General features: G+C 38.6%; 1 protein-coding gene across 1 annotated transcript; it reads right to left on the bottom strand.

Moving 5' to 3' along the window:
• Positions 1-4,278: 4,278 nt before the first annotated feature.
• Positions 4,279-21,039, bottom strand: LOC139718112 (polynucleotide 5'-hydroxyl-kinase NOL9-like). The gene is made up of 10 exons (XM_071629597.1): positions 20,456-21,039; positions 19,317-19,755; positions 18,504-18,739; positions 17,647-17,744; positions 17,214-17,384; positions 15,612-15,813; positions 8,924-9,161; positions 8,244-8,322; positions 5,179-5,309; positions 4,279-4,380 (listed from the first exon to the last, which is right to left on the bottom strand). Exons 1-10 carry the CDS (start codon positions 21,019-21,021, stop codon positions 4,279-4,281), a joined length of 2,262 nt encoding a protein of 753 aa, XP_071485698.1. The 5' UTR covers positions 21,022-21,039.
• Positions 21,040-21,843: the final 804 nt, after the last annotated feature.

The raw sequence follows: 21,843 nt of genomic DNA, 5'->3' as shown, positions 1-21,843 counted from the left end.
TTGGTAATTGATGGGGGAATTTTATTTACACAGCTGCTCCAAGATGGGCTTATTGTTCATGTTCACAAGAAATGCATCAAAACTGAGTTGTTTCCCAGTTTCCTGCTGCAAACACTTTGTAGCATGCATATAAAAAAAAAAAAAAAATCAGAATCAGCAGATGTAAGACCATAACTTACTCTGATTGGAAAATTTGTTGCAAATATTTCATTTACAGATAATCACCCACACACTAGGTTCGGTAGAAGCTTATGGACTCAAACATTGACTTTAAAAAAAAGGACAATTTTGTTTCACATGTTCATTGATCAACTTCCTAAAGCTCTCTTTGTGTGGCTGTGGTCATGATTGTCTGAAACAAGAGATGAATGACCTTTTGTAAAAAACTACAAATACAGGAGGTGGCACAACCTGGGGTTGTTGCTGTGTTTTCAGTACACATAAATCTTCAATCTTTTGCATGAAGAGTGAGAACTCCTTTCCTTTGAAGAACTTTTTTTTTTCTGGAAAAAAAGATACATTTTATGTGAGATTTTTGTCAATAAATACATAGCAATATATATACAAACATACACTTCTCATAAGTTGATCTGAATGTACAGGTGTATCTACAACATGGGTACATGCTTTACAGTAATAAAAATATCTCTTAATGCCCTTTCAAACCCCTGCACATACCCATGTATTGTGCAGGAACACAGGATCCTAACCAATTAGGAGTTGTATTCACAGTCCCTACTCATCATAAAGTGGCAATGAACACGACAAGAGACCCCCAGGGGTATAGAATATAGTGTAAAGGCACTTTTCTTTCATGTTTTTGTCCCAGGAAGACTGTTGGAAGCAGAAGGGCACTTCTACAAACTCGATAGTATGACAAAAGGTAGTCCCAGAATTTATCTGAGTATGCACAGAAGATATACTATCAGCCACCCTCTCGATTTTGTGAACTGCCTTGGATAAAGGCACTGTCGGTGATACACTGCTTGAAGTTCCCTGTGTCTCTACAAGTGTGCGATTGATCAGAAACTGCTCAGAGACGCTCAAATAGCCATTTGGTGAGTGACTACTTTTACATTTTGAAAATATGGAACCGTACAAATTTGGTCTCAATGCTTAGAAGTCCAGGAAATTTATGGATTTCAAACTTTAATTTGGAATTGTGACATTGAACTAGTATGTTCTGTTCATTACCATGCCAAATCACAAGATTATGCACTGCAAATGGTCGTGTGCATTGTATTTTGTTTTTGTTCTTCTGGGGGTTTTTCATGAAGCATTTTGTCAGATATTTTTTCTGACAAACTGTTAAAAGCTACAGAAATCATTCCATCTCATTGGCTGACGGCAAATTTGTTTGACAAATATGTCGGACAAAATGCTAAATGAAATGCCGCCTAGAACTTCCAGAACTGCCACTATTGCTCAATCATCACTAAAACAAACAATTTACAAGGTCTGCTAAAATTGTGCATCGTTCTAATACTTCATATCTTCATACACAGACTATGCACAGATTGAGAGCCTGAAGCAGGACAAGTAACTTTTTGCACCAAGTCCCAGCTCTGTCGTCTGCAAAGAACCACAAAAAGACCCCAGGGCCCCGTTGCATAAAAGTTACAATTGTGGTAACTTTGCCTTCAAAAGGTAACTACCATGGAATTCTTGATTTTGATTGGCTGTTGAGTATTGTTACCATGGTAGTTACCACTGGATGGCAAAGTTACCACAATAGTAACTTTTACGCAACGGGGCACAGGTGTCATTTTGTAAGAGATATCATGGTAGTAATTCTTGCTAGAATGGCAACTCCTTGTAGAAACAGCCAATCAGAAAGCCTAATTATTGTCATTATGATGAACCTCGCCAGTGCAGCAACTTTTAAAAAATAAAACAAAATAAAATGGCGCCTCGGTGGTAAGTAGTGAGGCAAGTTATGTCAAATTGTGTCCCACACTAACTTCTGATCATGAATGCCCAGTGGTGACAAAATTTGGCAAGAAGGACAAAATTCATATATTTCTCAAGTGGAATGAATGATGAAGGGTCTTGGGGTTAACCCCCCAAATTCCCACACTATCCCAGTGATACTACATGTATCATTTCACAGTCATCTTTTAAACACAGTTTCCGGCCTCTCTGCAGAGTTGGATTTCATCATGCTTTGGATTTTAAATGAGAGTTCTGTCTTCAAGAAGGGGAGTTCTGTTTTCAAGAAGGGGAGTTCTGTTCTCAAGAAGGGGAGTTCTGTTTTCAAGAGGGCGAGATTGTCAATGGGGTTGGAGGAAATTGCAGCTCTTGTGATTGAAGAGGTTGAAAGTGTTCATGAGGAGGTCACCTCAGATCTTCACGGGGGAAGTCCACTTGAGGTTGGAGTTCACTTTGCTGGACAGTAGGGTGGTACATACGGAGCAGTGAAAGTTACCAGGAAACCCAACGACAACATCTCCCCATTGGCTTGTACACAAATCGTTTACGTACTATACTATAAAGAATTACAGCCACAACTTCTGATCCTTCCAGAGTTGTAAATGATTTTGAATGGATACTCACTAGAGTTGATGCATTTGCTAAATTACTCGAAAAAAAGGGCAAATATTTTACGAACAAATAAACAGTAGAGTTGAGATGAGATGTCATCATCAGTTCTACCAAATTGCACATGAGATTTTGATCAATATCAAATCATGTCATATCAAATTCTGACAAGCTTGAAGACTCCTTAAAGGACAAGTTCACCTTCATAAACATAAGGATTGAGAGAATGTAGCAATATTAGTAGAACACATCATTGAAAGTTTGAGGAAAATCAGACAATCCGTTCAAAAGTTATGAATTTTTGAAGTTTTTGTGCAGTACCCGCTGGATGAGAAGACTACTGCAGTGTATGAATAACTTAGATTTCACATGCGTACAACAATATAAGGAAAATAAAAAGAGAATTTCACAAAATTCCATCTTTTGAAAAAAGTACACATTCCCCTGACTCGTTACCGACAAATGTTATGGATAATATTATTCCCCCTGCCTTTAGAAAGAGGCAAGTCAAGTGCTCTATTATTATGCGAAAAAAGTGAAAATATGTTGAATTTTCTTTTACATTTTCTTTATACTGTTGTACGCATATGACTCACAAGCTGTAGTAGTCTACTCATCCAGCGGTTCCAACACAAAAATTTAAAAAATTCATAACTTTTGCATCGATTGTCCAATTTTCCTCAAACTTTCACTGATGTGTTCTACTAATATTGTTGCATTTTCTCAATCCTTATGTTTATGAAGGTGAACTTGTCCTTTAACCTCCATCATTTAACCCTATTCTAACTGGGAGGGGGGGGGGGGGCATCTCGCGCCACGATTCCGCAATGCGCAAAGATTTTGCCGAGTCGTTTCATGACTTTTTTCATTGAAGTCCCCCGCATATTTTGAGACCACATTTGCGACGTCTGGGTACATCTTTTTGAAGTTACGTAATGTTTTGCATATGCATGTTAACCCGAAAACACCTCAAATTCATGATATCGTGTGCAAATCCAATGCAAATTGTGTTTTTTGGTTAAATTGATATAAATTAGATTATTTCAACTTTTAACAATTAAAATTAATGAATTCTAATGTAGATAATCTTGAAAAGTGCCTGCACCAAATTTTGGCAAAAAACAATAGAAAACAAAAGGTCGACAAAACAATAAAATACATAAGAAATTAACAAAGCAATAAAAAACAAAAGAAAATTATTTTGATTGTGCTATTTTTTACAAGAAAATTGTTTGATGTCTTGAGGAGCTCTGACACAAAAATTTAGCAATCCTTCAGTCTTTTTAATGGAGTTATAGGTGAAAATATGATTTCATGCGTAAATTTGCATAATTAATCTCCTAAAAATAGAAAGCCAATATTTTTCTATTGTATGACCATGTAATCTTATAGTTGACATCCGGCTCTATCTTCAGGCAAAATTTTGTGGCGATCGCGCGATCAGCAGCTGAGATCTGAAGAGGGGGTCAAATTGCCCCCCCGAGTAAAAACTTGGTCTCAAATAGTCCAGTTAGAATGGGATTAAAGCCAACTGCATTGTTCGATATTACTCTAATGCTATTTGCGTTCGAATGGGGATGGAGTGGAGTTTTCCTTATCAAGCCTTTAGAAAGGAGAGAATGATCTGATGTTCTTCAAGAGGAGTCTCGCGAGCCGGATTGCGTATCACTTTCACTGCCACGATGAGGATACTCAATCACCCAAGGTCACCTTTCACAGATCCTCGGATGTCTTTACCGCTTATCTCTTGAGGTAAGGCTTGGGCTTGAGCGATTGAGAGCCAGGAATCTCACAGTTATAGTTCTGGCACATGTAGGGTGATTGCTGCTTCGATGATGAAACCTGACAAAAAATTAACACAAATGGACGATTTCACATAGCAATCAAACATTGCACATACTGTTTTCATTTGGTGCTGGCACACTGTAAAACTCAGAAATATTTGTGGCATGAAATTTACATGAATTGGAGCCGACAGTCTTTCAATACTCACGGCATGAAACTTCTGCGGATTGCCACTGGCATTCAATGCATATCGTGGAGATGAGAACTTTGCCATGCATTTTAATTTCTCGAAACTTGGCTCTCACAAGTTTGCAAAATCAAAATGCACTCAGAACTTCATGGTTTTACAGTATGTAAAGATTACAAACATGATTGAAAGAATGCATCTAAGTGATACCTATTAGACTTTAAGGAGTGTACAATCTTGCTCTCATTTTAAATCTGTTTTACACCACCTATGTTTACATGCTTCCTTCCTCGCTGAAGCCTGGGAGGTTTTGAAAAAAGGATAATTCGTGAAAGCATCTCCTAACTGTGAATGATTTAATGGCACTCCACATATTTCAGAATTGTCATTTAAATGTTCATGCACATAACATTCTAGATAAATCTCACAAGCCACAAACACACAGAATTTAAAATAACAAATGATAGGTCTCCTTTTTTATAAATTGCTTCATTAAAATGATTTTATCTAATATCATTTTTTTTTGTGCTCATGATAAAAGGTCAATAAATCTCTTCTATGGCTCACGCAAATCATCATGCTGATTGTTGGGGGGGGGGGGGGGAATGGCCTTCCATACACAAGGACAGGAGAAATGTTAAGATTGTTATGAAAGGGACTCAACGTACTTGATTGAAAATACAATCTGGAACGGACAGTGCACCAATGACAAGTGTGTTTATCCGTGGCAAATCATCGTCAGGCACAGCCGGTAGGATGTAGAAGTTCCTCCTTTCATGGTCTATATTCCGTAGGATACCTGTAGCAAAAAACAAAAAACAAAAAAAACAAGAATGAACAAGATTCATTTCGATGACACACAGACATATTGAAATGACACTGCACACATTAATATGGGCGTTCGCATGGGGATGAATTGAATACTTTTGAGCATAATATTTTGAGCCTGGTATCAATTTGTTACAGATATTTGTCAAACACAAGTCATCATATAGGGACTCCCTGGTATCGTTACCTCTAAAAATAAAGTCTTTCTTTCCGATATTTCTCCCCCACCCATCTACTTTCCTTCTCTTCTTTCTTCTTTTTTTTTCCTTCAGCTTCCTTTTACTCCGCTTTCACCTTCTCCTCTTTTTCCTTGTTCTGATTCACTTCCCTTTTGCTGCCATCTTCCTCCACTTATTGTTGTTTTTCCATTTATTCACATTGTTTCTTTCTTCTCTTTATAGCCTCTTCCTACTCAGCTGCCCATTAAAAAGATGATCATGCTCACATACAAACAGAGAACGCACTACCACACACATGTACACACACAACAAAAACAACAACATACTAATACACATGCACTCACACAACACCCATGCATTCAAACACAAATAGAACACACACTCATACATTTAATCCTAAAAAGGGTCAGAATGGTATTTTGTGATATGTAAGTGCATTATCAGTTTTGTGGAAGCTTAATTTTTACAACTTAAACCACTGAGTCATGGGAAAAAAACCTAAAATACTCAAGAAAAAAATAAGAAAATCAATCATTCATTCTATGGAGCAAAGTTGACCTTCAATATTCAACCCAGCATGCTATATGTCAACACTGCTTATTATGTACATACAAGAATCTCAACTATGAAGATGTTTTGTGTGATGAGAATCGATTCAGATATTTCATACACACACACACACACACACACACACATACACAAAGAACAAAATTTTTCCCGCAAAGCAATTAAAGGGAGAAATCAAGCATTAAGAGCTTTGTTTTGATGACACACCCTTCAATCAAATTGGGGGACTTGCAGCAGAGTTCACAACATTTTCATATTTTTCATTAGATATATGCAACTGCAACCCTCTTTATCATTTAAATGAAAAAAACAACAACTTTGAAATGGGGAGATGAGACTCGAAAGATAAATGAAACTCATTTCAAAATTATGTCTTGGATGTACTTGAAGTAACTATTTGGGCACTGAAAATTCTTCTGTATAATACTTTGAAATGTCACTCTACTTTTATGCAACTTTCAAATTCATAAACATGATATAGTTCTTAGTGACACATGCTCTTGAATGCCTTTTTTTTTTTCTTCTTAAGCAGGTGGAGAAGTTTCATGATAGTTTTATCTCATTATTTTACAGCTTCATACCACATAAACAGATGTAACATAAACATAAGTAGAACTGAAGAGATAATTTTGGTGGGGAAATATTTGAACACTGAAAACAAAGATGAGATACACTTAATCTTGAAATATCAAATATGGCAATTCCCAGTTCCTGCCAAAAATGGTCTCTGTATGACATCGAGAGGGGAGATATTAAAAAAGAAAAAGTGATGAATAGGAACAAGATGTGGTTGCAATGCCTGGAGTAAAATTGTAAAATTACTGTTGTCCCCTTTTATTACATGTTAACTGGCAGTGACAGGGTATACCAAGAAAAGAATACCATATTTACAGGTATATATTATCATTTGTTACAGTATCCCTTGAATCAGGTATACTGTATGTCCTTCATGTGAAATTACACCATTCAAAAAATGCAGTTCATAAGCAAAATACATCAAGACAGAAGAAATGCCCTCAAAATTATTTTTTCATTCAAAGAGCTCTAATACAACAATTACAATTTGATCTGAAATTATTGCAAGGCACTATTGCTATAAAGCAAAGACACAGATATATCAGAGAAAGCCAACGGTATGAAAGTCAGTACATTGAGAGTGCTGTCACAAAAAACAATCTCTGGCTAGATTTTCCAACGATATAAATCCACATCAATATTGAACCATATGTGGCGAGATACATATATGTATGTGGCTGGTGGAGCATCCACAAGAAATATGACATGGAAGCCTATAAAAGTCTAGAATACAGATGGCAGCATCACCAAAAAATAAGGGGATAATTTTGAATGACTAACCATGCAGCTTCATACCCAGCTTAAATGAAATCTGTAGGGGAAAGATGTACATTTTCGTATAAATTGGCCATTTAGCAAATCTTCGTCTGGCACGGTGACCTTTGACCCTGTCAGAGATGAGGGCAGCACAACCAAAAGCCATAAAAGTTTGCTTCTACTCATAGTACACCTATATGCCTCTTGAGCAAATTTAAATAAAATTTGGCTGTAAATTTGGCCGGTCCAGTTTACACATGAAATGTGACACAGTGTAGGTGTCATGTTGCTTAACTCAAAGCGTTACAATTATCAGTACAAGTTCATTGACACTGCAGTCATATCTGATTCTCAGTTTATTGATGTAACAAACTAATTCAGGTGTAGTAAAGAAAAAATCTGGACCAGGTACAAATTAGTCTAAATAAGAAACTTCCAACATCTGAAAAGCATGACAGTGAAAATTTGATCAAAGTTGGATGAAAAGCAGGGAAGTATTTCATTGTGAAGTTATGCTATTCACAAAGCAAATATGCAAATAGTGAGCTGATGATGCTATCACCTCACAACCTGCCAAGGATACTTTGTACATAAAATCTTAAAAATTTTAAATGTTTTTGTTAAAAAATTATGCCCCGTCTCAAATCTTAATATATCTAACTAATCATTTTGTTCATTTTGTTGTTGTTGATCTGGCATACAAGTCATTGGATACAGTCAATAATCTTGAAATCTAATTCAGTTGTGACAATTGTAATTATGTTTCATAGTGAATAAGAAGTGTTAATTATTGATTAACATAGAACTGGAGTTCAACAAAAACTTACCAACACCAAGGCACTCGGTGACTGGAGTTGAACTGAATGTGTGCACACCTTTGTCCTCTTTGGTTCCAACTCTTTCCACCTACACATTATTTCATGTACAAAAGAAGAAGAAGAAGAAGAATAGAAACATAGCATTACAATCATGAATGCACCTTCTGAAAAACAAAAATTACAGAGGATACATTTGAAAGAATAATCACAGTTGTTGATTAAACAAGGCACTGGAGGGGGGTGGGGAGGGAGGGGGTCAATGGCTCCACCCCTCTCCTTAAATCACTGAAAAGTTTGAAGAATTTACTGGCCTCAGACAAACTTTATAAGAGATTATAAAATCATTTGACGAGAAAAAGAAAAAAAAAATTGCTATCAGAAAATCAAATCATTCTTTTTTTTCCCCCAAATCACCTCCACAGAACGGTGGAAATCATTCCAACTATCTTACATTATTCTTTCCTAAAGAAATTATTCTTTTGATGTTTATATCACATCAGTAACAGTAAATTATTTCCTGGTATGATGCATGGTTTCTCAAGAAACCATGAATCTGATAACACTGAGATTTAGAGAAATCTTTTCAGTTTTCATTATGACTTCATTTTCCTCAGTATATTACAGTTAATCATATGCTCTCTTGTTGAATGTAACATGACCTCAAGGTAGCCTTTTTTCCAAGTCCTCACCTCCTCCTGAGATGTGCAGCACAGTCCCAGTAAGCTGGCATTGGCAACATCAAGCAGATAATCTGGAGAAACTTTAGCGTGGCAAGCGTGTACGAACACTCGGTCCCAAGGCACCACACGAGGACAGACACTAGTCAAACCTTTGGCCGTTCTGGACTGGTTGAACAAGGCGGCGGGGTCGAGCAACGGGGTGAGAGCTGCCAACAGGTTCAGTTCTCGCTGAGATGAGGACTGGGTGCTAGCGGAAAGAGAATCGAGAATAAACAAAATTAAAATCAAAACAGACAAATAAATAAGAAACTGAAAAATAAAAGTGAATATGAAATTGAAAAAAAAAGTGAGCAAAAACATATATAGGCAATATTCAAAACAGCAATAAAATTGATACCGGCAGTATAGTATTACTATCACCTTTGTCATTATCATCATCATACATGTAACTATTCAGTATACAGTCAAACTCGGATACCTCGAATTCGTCGGGACTGAAGAAAATGGTTCGACGTACGCGAATTTCGAGGTACGCGTACGTCGAATTTTCTTCGACTTGTCCGATGTTTATCGATGTTCAACGTTTATCGATGTTCAGCATGGTGTCTGTTATAGTGCCTACTGATTGTTTGCATGCTTGTCAATTTGAATTGAATCAACTTTTATATGAATGAATTGAGTGAAAATAGGAAATGAAATCAAAATTTCAGAAATAAAGATTTTGGTGGCCCGATCGCGCCACCAAAAAAAAAAAAAAGTCGGATGTTTGCCTTCACTTTTCAAAATGAACAGCGGTAACAATCGGTTACGTAAGATGCTAAAATAAATGTCAGAGTTTTGCGTTTAATTGTGGAAATGAATGACGGTAATATTCGACTCGGTATGATACTAAAATAAATGTCGAATGTTTGCTCATACTTTTGGAAATGAATAACGATAAGACTCAGCTCCGTATGGTGCTAGAACTAATGTTAGATATTTGATTTTGCGTTCGGAAATGAATAAGGATAACATTCGGCTCCGGAAGACGCTGAAATAAATGTCGAATTTTTGCTATGACGTTCGGAAATGAAAAACAATAACATTCAACTCCGTACGATGGTTAAATAAATGTCGGATGTTTCCTTATACTTTTGAAAGTAAATGGCAATAGCATTCGGCTCCGGAAGATGCTAAAATAGATGTCAGATGATCGTTTTTATGTTCGGAAGAAAATAGCAGTAATATTCTGATCCATCATGTCCATATGATGCTAAAATAACTGTCTGATGTTTGCTTTTAAATTTCGAAATGAATAACAGTAGCATTCAGCTGCGTTTCATGGTAAAGTCAATGTTTGATGTTTGCTTTGACGTTCGGAAAAGAGTAACAATAATATTCAACTCCTGACAATGATGAAATAAATGCTGGATGTTTGCTTCTATGTTCGAAAGTAAATTGCAATAACATTTAGCTCCGAAAGATGCTAAAATAAATGTCGAATGTTTGCTTTGATGTTCTGAAGTGAATAACAATAACATTCAACTCCGTACGCTGATAAAATAAATGCCGGATGTGTGCTTTTACGTCCGAAAGTAAATGTCAATAGCATTCAGCTCCGGAAGATGCTAAAATACATGTCGAATGATTGCTTTTACGTTTGGCATGTTTGGAAGTGAACAGCAGTAACATTCTGCCCCATACGATGATAAAAAAAAAAATATATTGGATATTTGCTATGGTACATTTCAAAATAAATATCAGTAACATTCAGCTATACGTTTCATAGTCCAAAATGTCTGATGTCTGCCTTTACGTTCAAAAATGAAAAACAGTAACATTCGGCTCCGTGCGATGATAAAATAATTGTCAGATGATTCATTTCACTTTCGGAAGTGGACAGCAGTAACATTCGGCTCCGTTCGATAATGAAATAAATGTCGGATGTTTGAAATGAATAACGGTAATATTCTGCTCCGTACGATGCAAAAATAAATAACAGATTGTTGCTTTAAATTTTGGAAATGATTAATGGTATTAATCCGCTCAGTTAGATGCTAAAACAAATAGCGGATGTTTGCTTTCACGTTTGGAAATGGATTACGATAGTATTCAGCTCCGTAAGATTCTAAAATGAATATCGGTTGTTTGCTTTTACATTTAGAAATGAATAACGGTAACTTTCGGTTTTTTACAATGCTAAAACAAATGTCGGATGCTAACAAATGTCAGCAAATGCTCCCATTTTCTCATTTCAAACGTAAGTTTTGACCTCCTCAATATATGGGCATCAACTTTTATAATAATATCTACGCCTATTAACTTGTCAAATCTTTAAACACTGAGTAAGATGATTGAATTTTCTATTCATTTGTTTTAGACATGGACATCTGTATCACTTCAATAATGCTTAATATTAATTTGTCTATGTTTAGTAGGACCGATTTAGTTTTTCTAATGTTTTTCCTGATTTTTTTTTTGTCACCAGATTTTACTTTCGACCACCAGAAAATAAAAATCAATGATATTGGTGGCCCGATAAAACTTAGTGCGGAGCCCTGTGTATTCTATTCTTCATTGTGATCGGCCTATACTTCCAGATTTTCATAATCGCATTGCTGGAAAAAAAAAGTTTCAGTGCTTGCGTTCTCGGGGAAGTAAACTTCGTGAAAGGCAAAAAAAAAAATAGTTTAAAAAAGGCACTACGAGGTAGATTGATGTTTTGACAGTGGAGCGTGATTAATGGCAAAGATATAACTGTCAACGTAAGCAGGTGCGCCCCGACGGTTGAGAAATCTACGCGCACGGTATGACTGTCTCGATCAAAAATCAAAACACAGTGGTTAAAGAAAAGCAAATGATGGGGCAGCGCGTAGTGCTCTATCGTAAAGCACTCCATTGGCACGGGTGCTATGTGCATACCATGTACGTGTGGTGTTGGGGATTTTCCTTGTCAGCTGTGTATCGGGTATTTCTTCTTGGGCGCGCGATTGTTCTGGTCTCAGAATATTTACAATCGAGTGTGAAAACATGTGACACGTCTTCGCTGTCCACGCGCGCTTAATCGGAGATGCTGAGTGATGTTTACAATTTCGATTCGAGCAACATGCTGGGAAAAACAATAAGTTAATTAAGATCGGGACATTAGATTTCCCTTCGAGGTAACCGAACTTCGAGTTATCTTTTTCGAGCTACGCGAATTTTAATACACGGAAACTCCATAGGAACAATCGGGACTTTCATTTTGCCCCCGAGGTAAGTGATATTCGGCTTATCCGATGTCGAGGTATCCGAGTTTGACTGTAGTTTACTGCTATTTGATCTATTCTGATATTTTGTTGATTCTTGACTAACATTTGTCCCATATGTTATGCCCACGTATTGCATTTCCACAAAAATGTTGACCTATATCAGGGCTCCAAACTAACTTTTATTTTTAGTGGCCCAAAGGCAAACATCCAACCTTTTTTGGTGGCCCGATCGGGCCACCAAATTCTTCATTCTACCGATGTGTTGGCTCAGTAAGTAGAGCAGCTGCCTCACAATCGGGAGGTCGTGGGTTCGAACCCCGGCCGCGTCATACCAAAAGACGTTAAAAGATGGGAGTTGCTGCTACCTTGTTTGCCGTTCAACAGTTGAAAAGGTTAGAGCAACGTCGATTTGGCGCTGTTCAGTGGCTGCCGGGCCCACGATCAATTGGGCAAAAAGAATTTCCTTTTTCGGACAATAAAATTTGGAGTTGGAGTTGGAGTTTATTTCTGAATTTTTGGTGGCCCGACGTGCATTTTTGGTGGCCCTGGGCCACCGGGCCACCGCTAGTGTCGAGCCCTGCCTGTATCAACATTAAAGACTCTCATGACAATCTCAAGCCCCAATCAGAGTCAAATCCCTAAACTGTCTCCCTATGTTTCATCCACCATATCAAGACTTTGCTTTTGGTACAACATGGAGTGACACATCTTGGAGACGACTACTCTAGAGTGTACTCACTCGATCTGATTAAAGCTCCCATGGCACTTTTTGAGAGTGGAAAATAACAAGGCAATCGCCAAATTGTGTCTCGCCCATTCGCGTACAAGGAATTAATATTTTTTATAACTCCCAGAAGTTAATTGACCTGCTTATGACCTTTGACCTCGTGGTGACCTTGAACACCCTAAGGGACATTTACCATCCAAGTTTGGTCACAAACGGACAAAGGGATCAAAAGTAATGAGCCGTAATCGAAACGCGCCATAAAAACTTAACATTGGGCCCTAAAAATTTGTTGACCCCTTTCTGTGACCTTTGACCTTGTGATGACCTTTAACTCCCCAAGGGACATCTACTGTCCAAGTTTGGTCACAAACGGACATAGGGATCAAAAGTTATGAGCCACGATCAAAACGTGCCCTAAAAACATAACATTGGGCCCTAAAAGTTTGTTGACCCCTGTCTGTGACCTTTGACCTTGTGACGACCTTCACCTCCCCAAGGGACATCTTCCATCCAAGTTTGGTCACAAACGGACAAAGGGATCAAAAGTTATGAGCCATAAACGAAATGCGCCCTAAAAACTTAACATTGGGCCCTAAAAGTTCGTTGACCCCTGTCTGTAACCTTTGACCTTGTGGTTACCTTCACCTTCCCAAGAGACATCTACCATCACCCAAGTTTGATTGCCATTGTAGCAACATGTGCTGAGTTACGTGTGATAAGAGAGTCTTGCAAGTAAACTTTAACGTATGACCTCAAATGACCTTTGACCTTATCATGTGACCTCTTACCGCACCATAACATGAAGGTACCCCCAGTGCATCCATCACCCAAGTTTGATTGCCATTGTAGCAACATGGTCGAGTTACATGTGATAAGAGAGTCTTGCAAGTAAACTTTAACATATGACCTCAAATGACCTTTGACCTTGTCCTGTGACCTCCAACGGCACCATAACATGAAGGTACCCCCAGTGCATCTATGACCCAAGTTAGGCTGTAATCCAAGCAACTTATGTGAAGTTATTTGTCAAAAGAGAGTCTTGCAGGTAAACTTTAACGTAGAAAAGAGAGTCTTGCACATACTCTTTAATATATGACCTCAAATGACCTTTGACATCATCACCTGACCTCTGACAACACCATAACATGAAGGTACCCCTAGTGCTTCTATCACCCAAGTGTGGCTGCCATTGCTGTAACAGTTGCCAAGTTATGCATCATAAGAGAGTCTTGCAGGTAAACTTTAACATTTGTGACGGACGACGGACGACGGACGACGGACGACGGACGGACGCCATTTGGATCCCTTAGTCTCGCCTTCACCTCCGGTGGGCGAGACAAAAATGACTGTCAAATGATCATACTTGTGCTTGAAAAGTAAATATGACATCTGGGAGTGGTTCATTCAATATAAAGACAATTTTCTAAATATGTGGTTAACGTGGCAATGCTTCGTCCATTATCACAAAAAGCATGTTTTTATTTCTATAGCTCGAGGCAATGTGTATTCACTGTCATCAAAACTAATGAATTGCAAACTGTGGGAGTAGGCCATTCCAGACAGTTTTACCCCCATGTAGCATGGATGCCGTGGCAAAGGTTTATCAGATATTTGAAAAATGTATGTTACACACAAGCATCCAAAAGTCACTACAGAAATCAAGGTCTCTGTTCTTTGTCAAACACTCTCTTCCAAATTATGATGATTACAAATAAAGAGACATCACCATAACATTCCTTAACCCTAAAAAGACTGGGGGGGGGGGGGGGGGGGGGGGGGGCCTAAAAGGCCCCCCCTCGACATTTCGCGCGATTACTCTGCAACGCGCAATGCTCTTGCCGCGATGTTCTACGACTTTTTTCTTTCGAGTTTCCTGCACATTTTGACACCAAATTTGTGATGCCCGGGGGTTACGGTTCTGAAGTTACATAACTTTTTGTACATGCACGTGAGGCCGAAAATGGCTCAAAAATGTGAATTTGTGTACAAAGTCAATACAAATTGAGTTTTTTCACATGGTTCATATAAATATGCTTATTTTTAATCTCAATGGCTAAGATTAATTTGTTTTAGGAGTATTATGCTTCAAAAAGTGTCTGCCACAAATTTTGTTTAAAAAAACATCGAAAACAAAAGGTCGAAAAAACAAAGAAATACATAAGAAATTCATAAAACAATAAAATAAATAAGAAATTGATTTTGATACCGCATTTTTTTTTCAATTACATTTGCTAAGAATGCCACAAAGAATAATTAGACCAAAAATGAGCACTTTTGGAGCTTTGTTTACTGATTTAGATCAAAGAGTCTGATTTCTTGCATAAATTAGCATAAATAATCAAAATAAAATAAACGAAGACTATTTTGTAAAATTTGAATATACGATCTTGTAGATTACATCGCACACTACCACTGTGCAAATTTTCGCGGCGATCGTGCGATCCACGGCCGAGATCTTAAGGGGGGGGGGGGCCCTTTAGGCCCCCCCCCCCAGTCTTTCGAGCTACCAAAATAGCCCAGTCTTTTTAGGGTTAAAAGAAACTAATTGTTATCCTTTCCTATCCCCTACATATCTTTGATATGTTTCACCTTTCCAATTGACCCCCCCCCCCCCCCCCACAACAACACAGCTGATTTTTACAAAGCAGTAGATGAACAAAGCACTGTACTCATTTCTCGTGTCACAACAGTGCTATATATGATTAAGGACAACAAACTTTTCAGGGTCAAAGTTCGATACCTGTCAGACTGGGGATTGGCCTTGATGGGTAGGAACATCTGAGGTTCACAGAGCGCATTGACCTGTTGCAACTTCAACTGGAAGAATTCATCCCCATCATCTTTCTGCAGTAAGCTCACTGGTTGCTCCTGCGGGTCCATCTGCACCATGTGTGTGGGCTGAGTAATGCGGGCCACCTCTTTTAGCAGTCGCAAACCCAAACCTGCAAGTGGTAATGTTTAACATCTTTGAACGTAATGTAAATTGAGTTGCCAATTTGAGCTAAAGATAGCTGGGGAATGGTTGCTACTAAAAGAGCGGAAATGTGTACTGTGAATGTGGTGACTAAAACCTACACCCACTGACTGGAGTAATATTCATGCATGCAGAGGACTGCAGGTACTTTGTAAAGTAGCACTAAAGGAGCAGCAAGTAAATACCTTTGAAATATTAATACAATTTGTGGGGGAGAGAGAAGGGGGTGGGGGAAGAGGAGAACTTAGCACAACCCCAAGTGAGATTGTCACCGTCATAAACACAACTATCACTGCACTATCAAACACTGATACATGGTTATCATAAATTATTACCATACTAACTAGAATTAATCATGGCTATGATTATTATTATCATTATTAATAATAGTTGTGGTTGTTGTAGCACAATGACAAGAATAAAAGTTCTAGTGATAGTAGTCATAGTAGTGCTGGTAGTAGTAAGAATGGTTTGTAGAAGTGGTTTGTGTCATTACCAAATCTGTTTAGAAAATATATACAAATGTACATGTATTAGGCATTTATACAAGTAACACAGAAAATAAGAATGCTAGGAAACACTGCAGATTTTCTGCAACCCTTGAAAGGCACTTGACTCTACATCTTTCAGAAAGCAGGGGGAACAATACCCGATATGTCAGCAACCCACCAGTCAGAGGAATGTGTACTTTACATAAAGACATTCAACTTTGAGGAATTCCTCTTTACATTTTCTTTACACCGCCCTACGCTCACATCACAAACTGTTGTATTCTTAATATCCAGTGATGGTGGCGCTTAAACTTTAAACGGTCAGATATTTCGAACAGATGCTCCAATTTTCATGAAACTTCACTGATGTGTTCTATCAATATTGCTGCATTCACTCAATCCACAAACATATTTGGGGTAATTTCCCCTTAAGTGTGCTTCACAGAGAAAACCTAAATCCTTAATGTTTTACCCAGGGTTGTCAGAATAGGGAGCTTTAGATCTGTGATGTGAAAACTAAGACAATGCAGCTTCCTGGGTTGAGCAATGGAAACAGCTATCTTGTGCACTTGCAGAACACCATTTTTGGCCTGATTAGTGTTGATTTAGCATTCGTGTCACGGATCTAAAGCTCACTATTAAATAAGTGATGAGACAGTATCAGCTATAGATGACAGCCCACTTGTGTGGACTATGTGATCATTCACAACAGAGCATTCACTGAAAATGATTTTGGGTACAAGTTGTGATTAGTCCCACAGGTATTACTTCCACGTGTGTAGGTTTGCATAAATCTGGCCTTACGACAGTTACATTATATGAGAGTTTGTCAAACGTAAAGGTGACACATTAGAAAGCGTGAGTCACCAAAACTAACCTTCGACCCATCCCATTGTGTTTATGAAGAGAGGCAGATGTGAGAACTTCTCTTTGTACTCCGCAAACAGGACGGAAATCATTTCCAAAAAGCGGTCGGCATGCTCGGCAACGTTGACAACCCCAAGAAAATAAGCCTTGATGGGCACATTCTGGTGGGTGAAAGGAGGTCCTGGTGGGGAGGAAAAACAAATCATGGAATTCCACATTCAGGTACAGTTACCAGTACTAGTACTGCGGCTTTCATGCAAGAAGCAATAGAACAGATTTGGGCCAGAGTCCACACATATGATTTACTATTATTATATTTTGAACAAAAAACACAATGATTACACTAATTACTTTGGATGAAGCTTGACCGATGAAAACAGGACTTTTTCTGCCATTACAATGGCTTTGGAGCGACTTTTTCTAACATTATGTTCCACGCTCACCTATAAGAGGCTGTCTTACTACATGTAGAGACAGGATGGCTGGCGCAGTAAATTCGGTCTGTCCTGGATCACATTCCAGGTAGCATACATCTTGTCCCCTGCACAAAGACAAATGAAAATACATAAACACATAAAAGAGACAAATATTTTGAATACACATGTGTGCATACATACAGTATGTGACACATATCCTTAGAGAGAGACAGATATGGAGAGGCAAGTGTATTAGAAATCAACAACATTAACACTGCATTTATTTCGTGATCCCCACTTATATATATGGTTACTGAAATTGGTATTTACAAATGTAATAGCTGGAGAGTCTAGAGCTGTTTATGCTTACATATATGTAAAATGAAATACAGATTTGCCCAGTGGAAAGGAAAAACCTTGAGTTATCTTGTGATTTCTTAACCCGATGAGGATGAATCCCGAGTATACATGGGCAAGTGTCTATGGGAAATGCGTGTTGTAGCAAAATCAGTCCATCCTCAACAGGCTAAAAACTGGCAAGTGATTGTTGCACATGGTTTATAGGCATGAGTTGAAGCATGTGTAAGCCAACTTTAGTTTACATGTCCATCTTTCAAGTTTTAGCTGGCTGTAAATACGCAGCTGTGCAATGCTGGGGATACAACATAGGTGGAGTGATTTATATGTGCCAATGCAGCACATGCATGAAACATCATACAATTTTTCGGCACATGACTACAGTGAACCACAGTTTTTGAGCAAGTGTGAACAGAGGAGCACAATCTTGCTGGGCTAATGTTTGATAAACTTTTCTCCACGTAGGGGCTATAGCTCTTTAAGTAGTAAATAAAGAACTCTGGTTTGCACCGAACATGAGAATTTACCTATTCTGCAGGTTGTTGATGATGTACCGAATACACGTCGACTTTCCTGAATTCTTTGCCCCGGCAAACATAACACATGGTTTAATAGCGTCATCTCCACCGCAATCAAACAGTATTCGGGAAGTTGTTTCTTCATACCCATTGAGGCAATGAAAGACACTGGGACCATGGCTTGCAGATGGGTCCAAAAACAATCCAACCTTCTGGCATATGTGCAAATGCTCCTTGGAAAGATTCTTGAAAGAGAAGAGAAAAATAGTGCAACTTGTAGTATTCATTTGGAAATCTGGGTTTATGCCATGAATAAAACAGTCTCCACCTGTATTTCAACAAATGCTCAATGCAATAATTCTTGGAATTGAAAAATAGAGAAAAAGTTCCAAAAGAATGCAGTTTTACATACTGGTATTCACACACGACACAAGACACAAGAAAGTATGGGACAAGACATCTGAGGTCTTCCTATAACCATTTCAACCAAATTCTTCGATAATTGTTCCACCTTCTACTAAGACTAGCTAAACAAACCACTATTTTGAGTGCCATGATTGGCTGACTTTACTTGGAACACTTTTGCCATAGAGCTCAGGTACACAATACAGGGATAAGAATAAGAGCATGCATTTTGAAAATATTGCGGTGTCAAGCTGAACATAACATCATGTTTGAGGACAAGACACATTTTCAGAAACCCACAGAAAACAGGATTAAGGTGCAGTCGCTAATTTCAAAAATTCACAGTTGTTTAAAACCAGCAGTACCTGTACAACTAAGGATTTATGGGAGAAAAAAAATCCAACAAAATATCTCTACCTTTTTCATGTTTCCAACTGTAAATAGATGTTTGAAGTTCTGATCATCATAGCTGGTCACATGTTTACTTGGGGCATGCTGTAGTTTGGATACAAGGAGTAGTACGGAGTCCGACATCATTGCTGATATAACAGCATCTGGGTCTTCATGAATCTTAAGGTCATTGAGCTTTTCACCGAGTTCATGCCTCTCTTCATCTGTAAGCTGCCTGTTGTTGGTGGGATCCTCTCTGGTCTCGAAGCAGAGAAAACTGACCTTCAACGGGCTGAAAACGGGCACAGGTTCCTCCATCTGTGGCCCAATCTCGTAGCCAAGAACAGAGACCGTTCCAAAAAGGGACTTGACTTGGGCGAGGCCTCGTAATGGCAGTCTCACTCCCCCCGGCAGTAGGAGTAGGTACATGTAGGTGTTGGGTGATTGGGTGGCTACCTGGAATATTCTTTTTCAGTGGAACAAGCAGGAAAGGCAACTATCACTGGTAATATGGCATATGCGACATCATCTAGAATTTCATATACACTCAAGTTTTGTTTCAATCGTGTACTCATTTGGATTTATTTCAGATATATGTAGCACTGTTTCAGTGTTTACACATGGGACACTGAGCAGGAAACCTGAAATTTCACTCATCTCCATGCTATCAGTTTTGCTCCACATCATGTAGGTGATCAATGGAATAGAATAATGTTACATGCCATGAATTGATCATGTACCTCATGTCTACATGCTGGCTTAGGATGTGTGAGCATGGCAATAGTGGCGCTGTCTAACTACACTGTACAACATTATCTTTTTACTCCAGTCATTAATATACATACATGTTCAAGAAAAGTGTTCAAGGAGGGCTTTGTCAAGCCCTGCTCTGATGCGAAAAAAAAGAAAGAAGAAAGACCAAGAACAGAAATTATTGAAAAAACATTACTTTGATAACTCTGCATGCGGCAAGCTGTAACTCAAATTCCGTCATTAGCTTCATAATGCACTGGGGTGGATTGAGAGACGAAAATTGTAGCTCACAACTGTTACATTTGTACATGCTTGATTCTTCTTGTAATGTAACACTGTCATTACTGAGAAAATTAAATACTAGAAAAATACAGTTTCACATGATCATGCCTGGCTAACACATGGTTACTCACTTGTAGGGTGGACTCACTGCATCTTTCGGAGAGTCACAAATATCTCTGATCTCACTGTTGTCTTCTGATTCGTTGCCAGGGCTACCATCTTGCACATCATTCCCATTCTCCAGGTCGGACTGCTGGAAGGAGGAGGATGAATCTTGAAGGGACACACTGCCAAATGACTCTGACAGTTCGGTTGAGGGCGAGCGCTCGTGCATGACTACAGCATCTCTGCGGACCATTTTGAATGACTCATCACTGCTTCCCGACTGGTCACCTAGAGCATCTTTAGGAGAGGGCCCAGAGGGGCTGATGATCATGACCTCTGCACCATGACCACTGTTGGGATTGGGCTCCAGGTCATTCAGTGGGGAAATCTGATTATTACCCAGCTTGACTCTCTTGCTGGAGGGTGTACCTAGGGGAGTGCTGGCTAAGTGGTCGACCTCACTGGCCCCCTTCCTTGTTGGGGAATTCTTTCGTTGATCTGCTGGTACTTCGAGAACCTCAACCTGCTCCCTGTCCACAGAAGAAGAGCGTGCACCCTCCCTGGTTCTTGAGCGGGATCTCTTTGGTCCCATGATTTTCACTTGCAAGTATCACTATCTGCAAGTAGGGGGGAAAAGATCAATTTAAAGAAGAGAATGAAGATAGAAGTGTGTTCACCTTTAGCATGATCGATTCAAAAGAGGCCTCAGCTTTTGATCCCAGCAGAATTTTCGTCAGAGGCAAAATGACAAACATACAGGGTATGCAGACACAAGACAGTGTTACTGGACACACACACAACATGCACTGTCTGGGAGGGGCAAGGGTCACAGAACAAAGAAAACGAAAGGGGTAGGATAGGAGTTTTGCTTTGTTTTGTTTTTGTTTGTTTGTTTTTTGCTGCACTTGTAGCATACACAAATATTTCAAAATGTTGAACTTTCATGATATTCGAGCATAATAAAATGTCTCTCATTAATGGAATCCTTTTCAGTGATTGTTCTACATGATATACTGTAGACAATGTTCGTTGAAAAAAGAAATGCCGATGGAAAAAAAAAATGTCCATACATGACAATAGTCATAGTATTATTCATAGGACTAGCATTAGTGCACTTCCTATACCAGGCTGTCAACAATTTTTTTTTTCATCAATAGCATATGTGACCGTGCACCTCAAAACGAACATAAAGTCGCACACACTGATTTTGTGTGAGGACTGAAAATAAGTGAAATGAGTCAACCTAGCCGAACTTGACTTTTTCATATTTTCTGAAAGAGCGGGTCTTTTTTTACATTATGCTAAAATTTGGTATCATAAAACGGGCAGAAAAGTGTGTTTTTTTAGCAGTTTATCTCGAACATTTTTGGTAGAATAGTGTGATTAGATGTGTCTTTAGAATCCCTTTTTCATT

This window comes from Diadema antillarum, unplaced genomic scaffold (genome assembly GCF_040938485.1).
Source record: "Diadema antillarum isolate AM-2024a unplaced genomic scaffold, OU_Dant_1.0 scf00000089, whole genome shotgun sequence".
Taxonomy (NCBI): Eukaryota; Metazoa; Echinodermata; class Echinoidea; order Diadematoida; family Diadematidae; genus Diadema; species Diadema antillarum.
Note: the sequence above shows the minus strand (reverse complement) of the source record. Positions and strands in the feature narration are given on the sequence as shown.

What these genes read in the sequence shown, in the direction of transcription:
- LOC139718112 (XM_071629597.1), bottom strand. Translation starts at nt 21,021, where the DNA reads ATGGGACCAAAGAGATCCCGCTCAAGAACCAGGGAGGGTGCACGCTCT. An exon ending in AGTAAGACAGCCTCTTATAG is followed by an intron (nt 17,385 to 17,646) that starts GTGAGCGTGGAA and finishes CCTCCCCACCAG; the next exon opens with GACCTCCTTTCACCCACCAG. An exon ending in CACCGAGTGCCTTGGTGTTG is followed by an intron (nt 5,310 to 8,243) that starts GTAAGTTTTTGT and finishes TTTTTGCTACAG; the next exon opens with GTATCCTACGGAATATAGAC.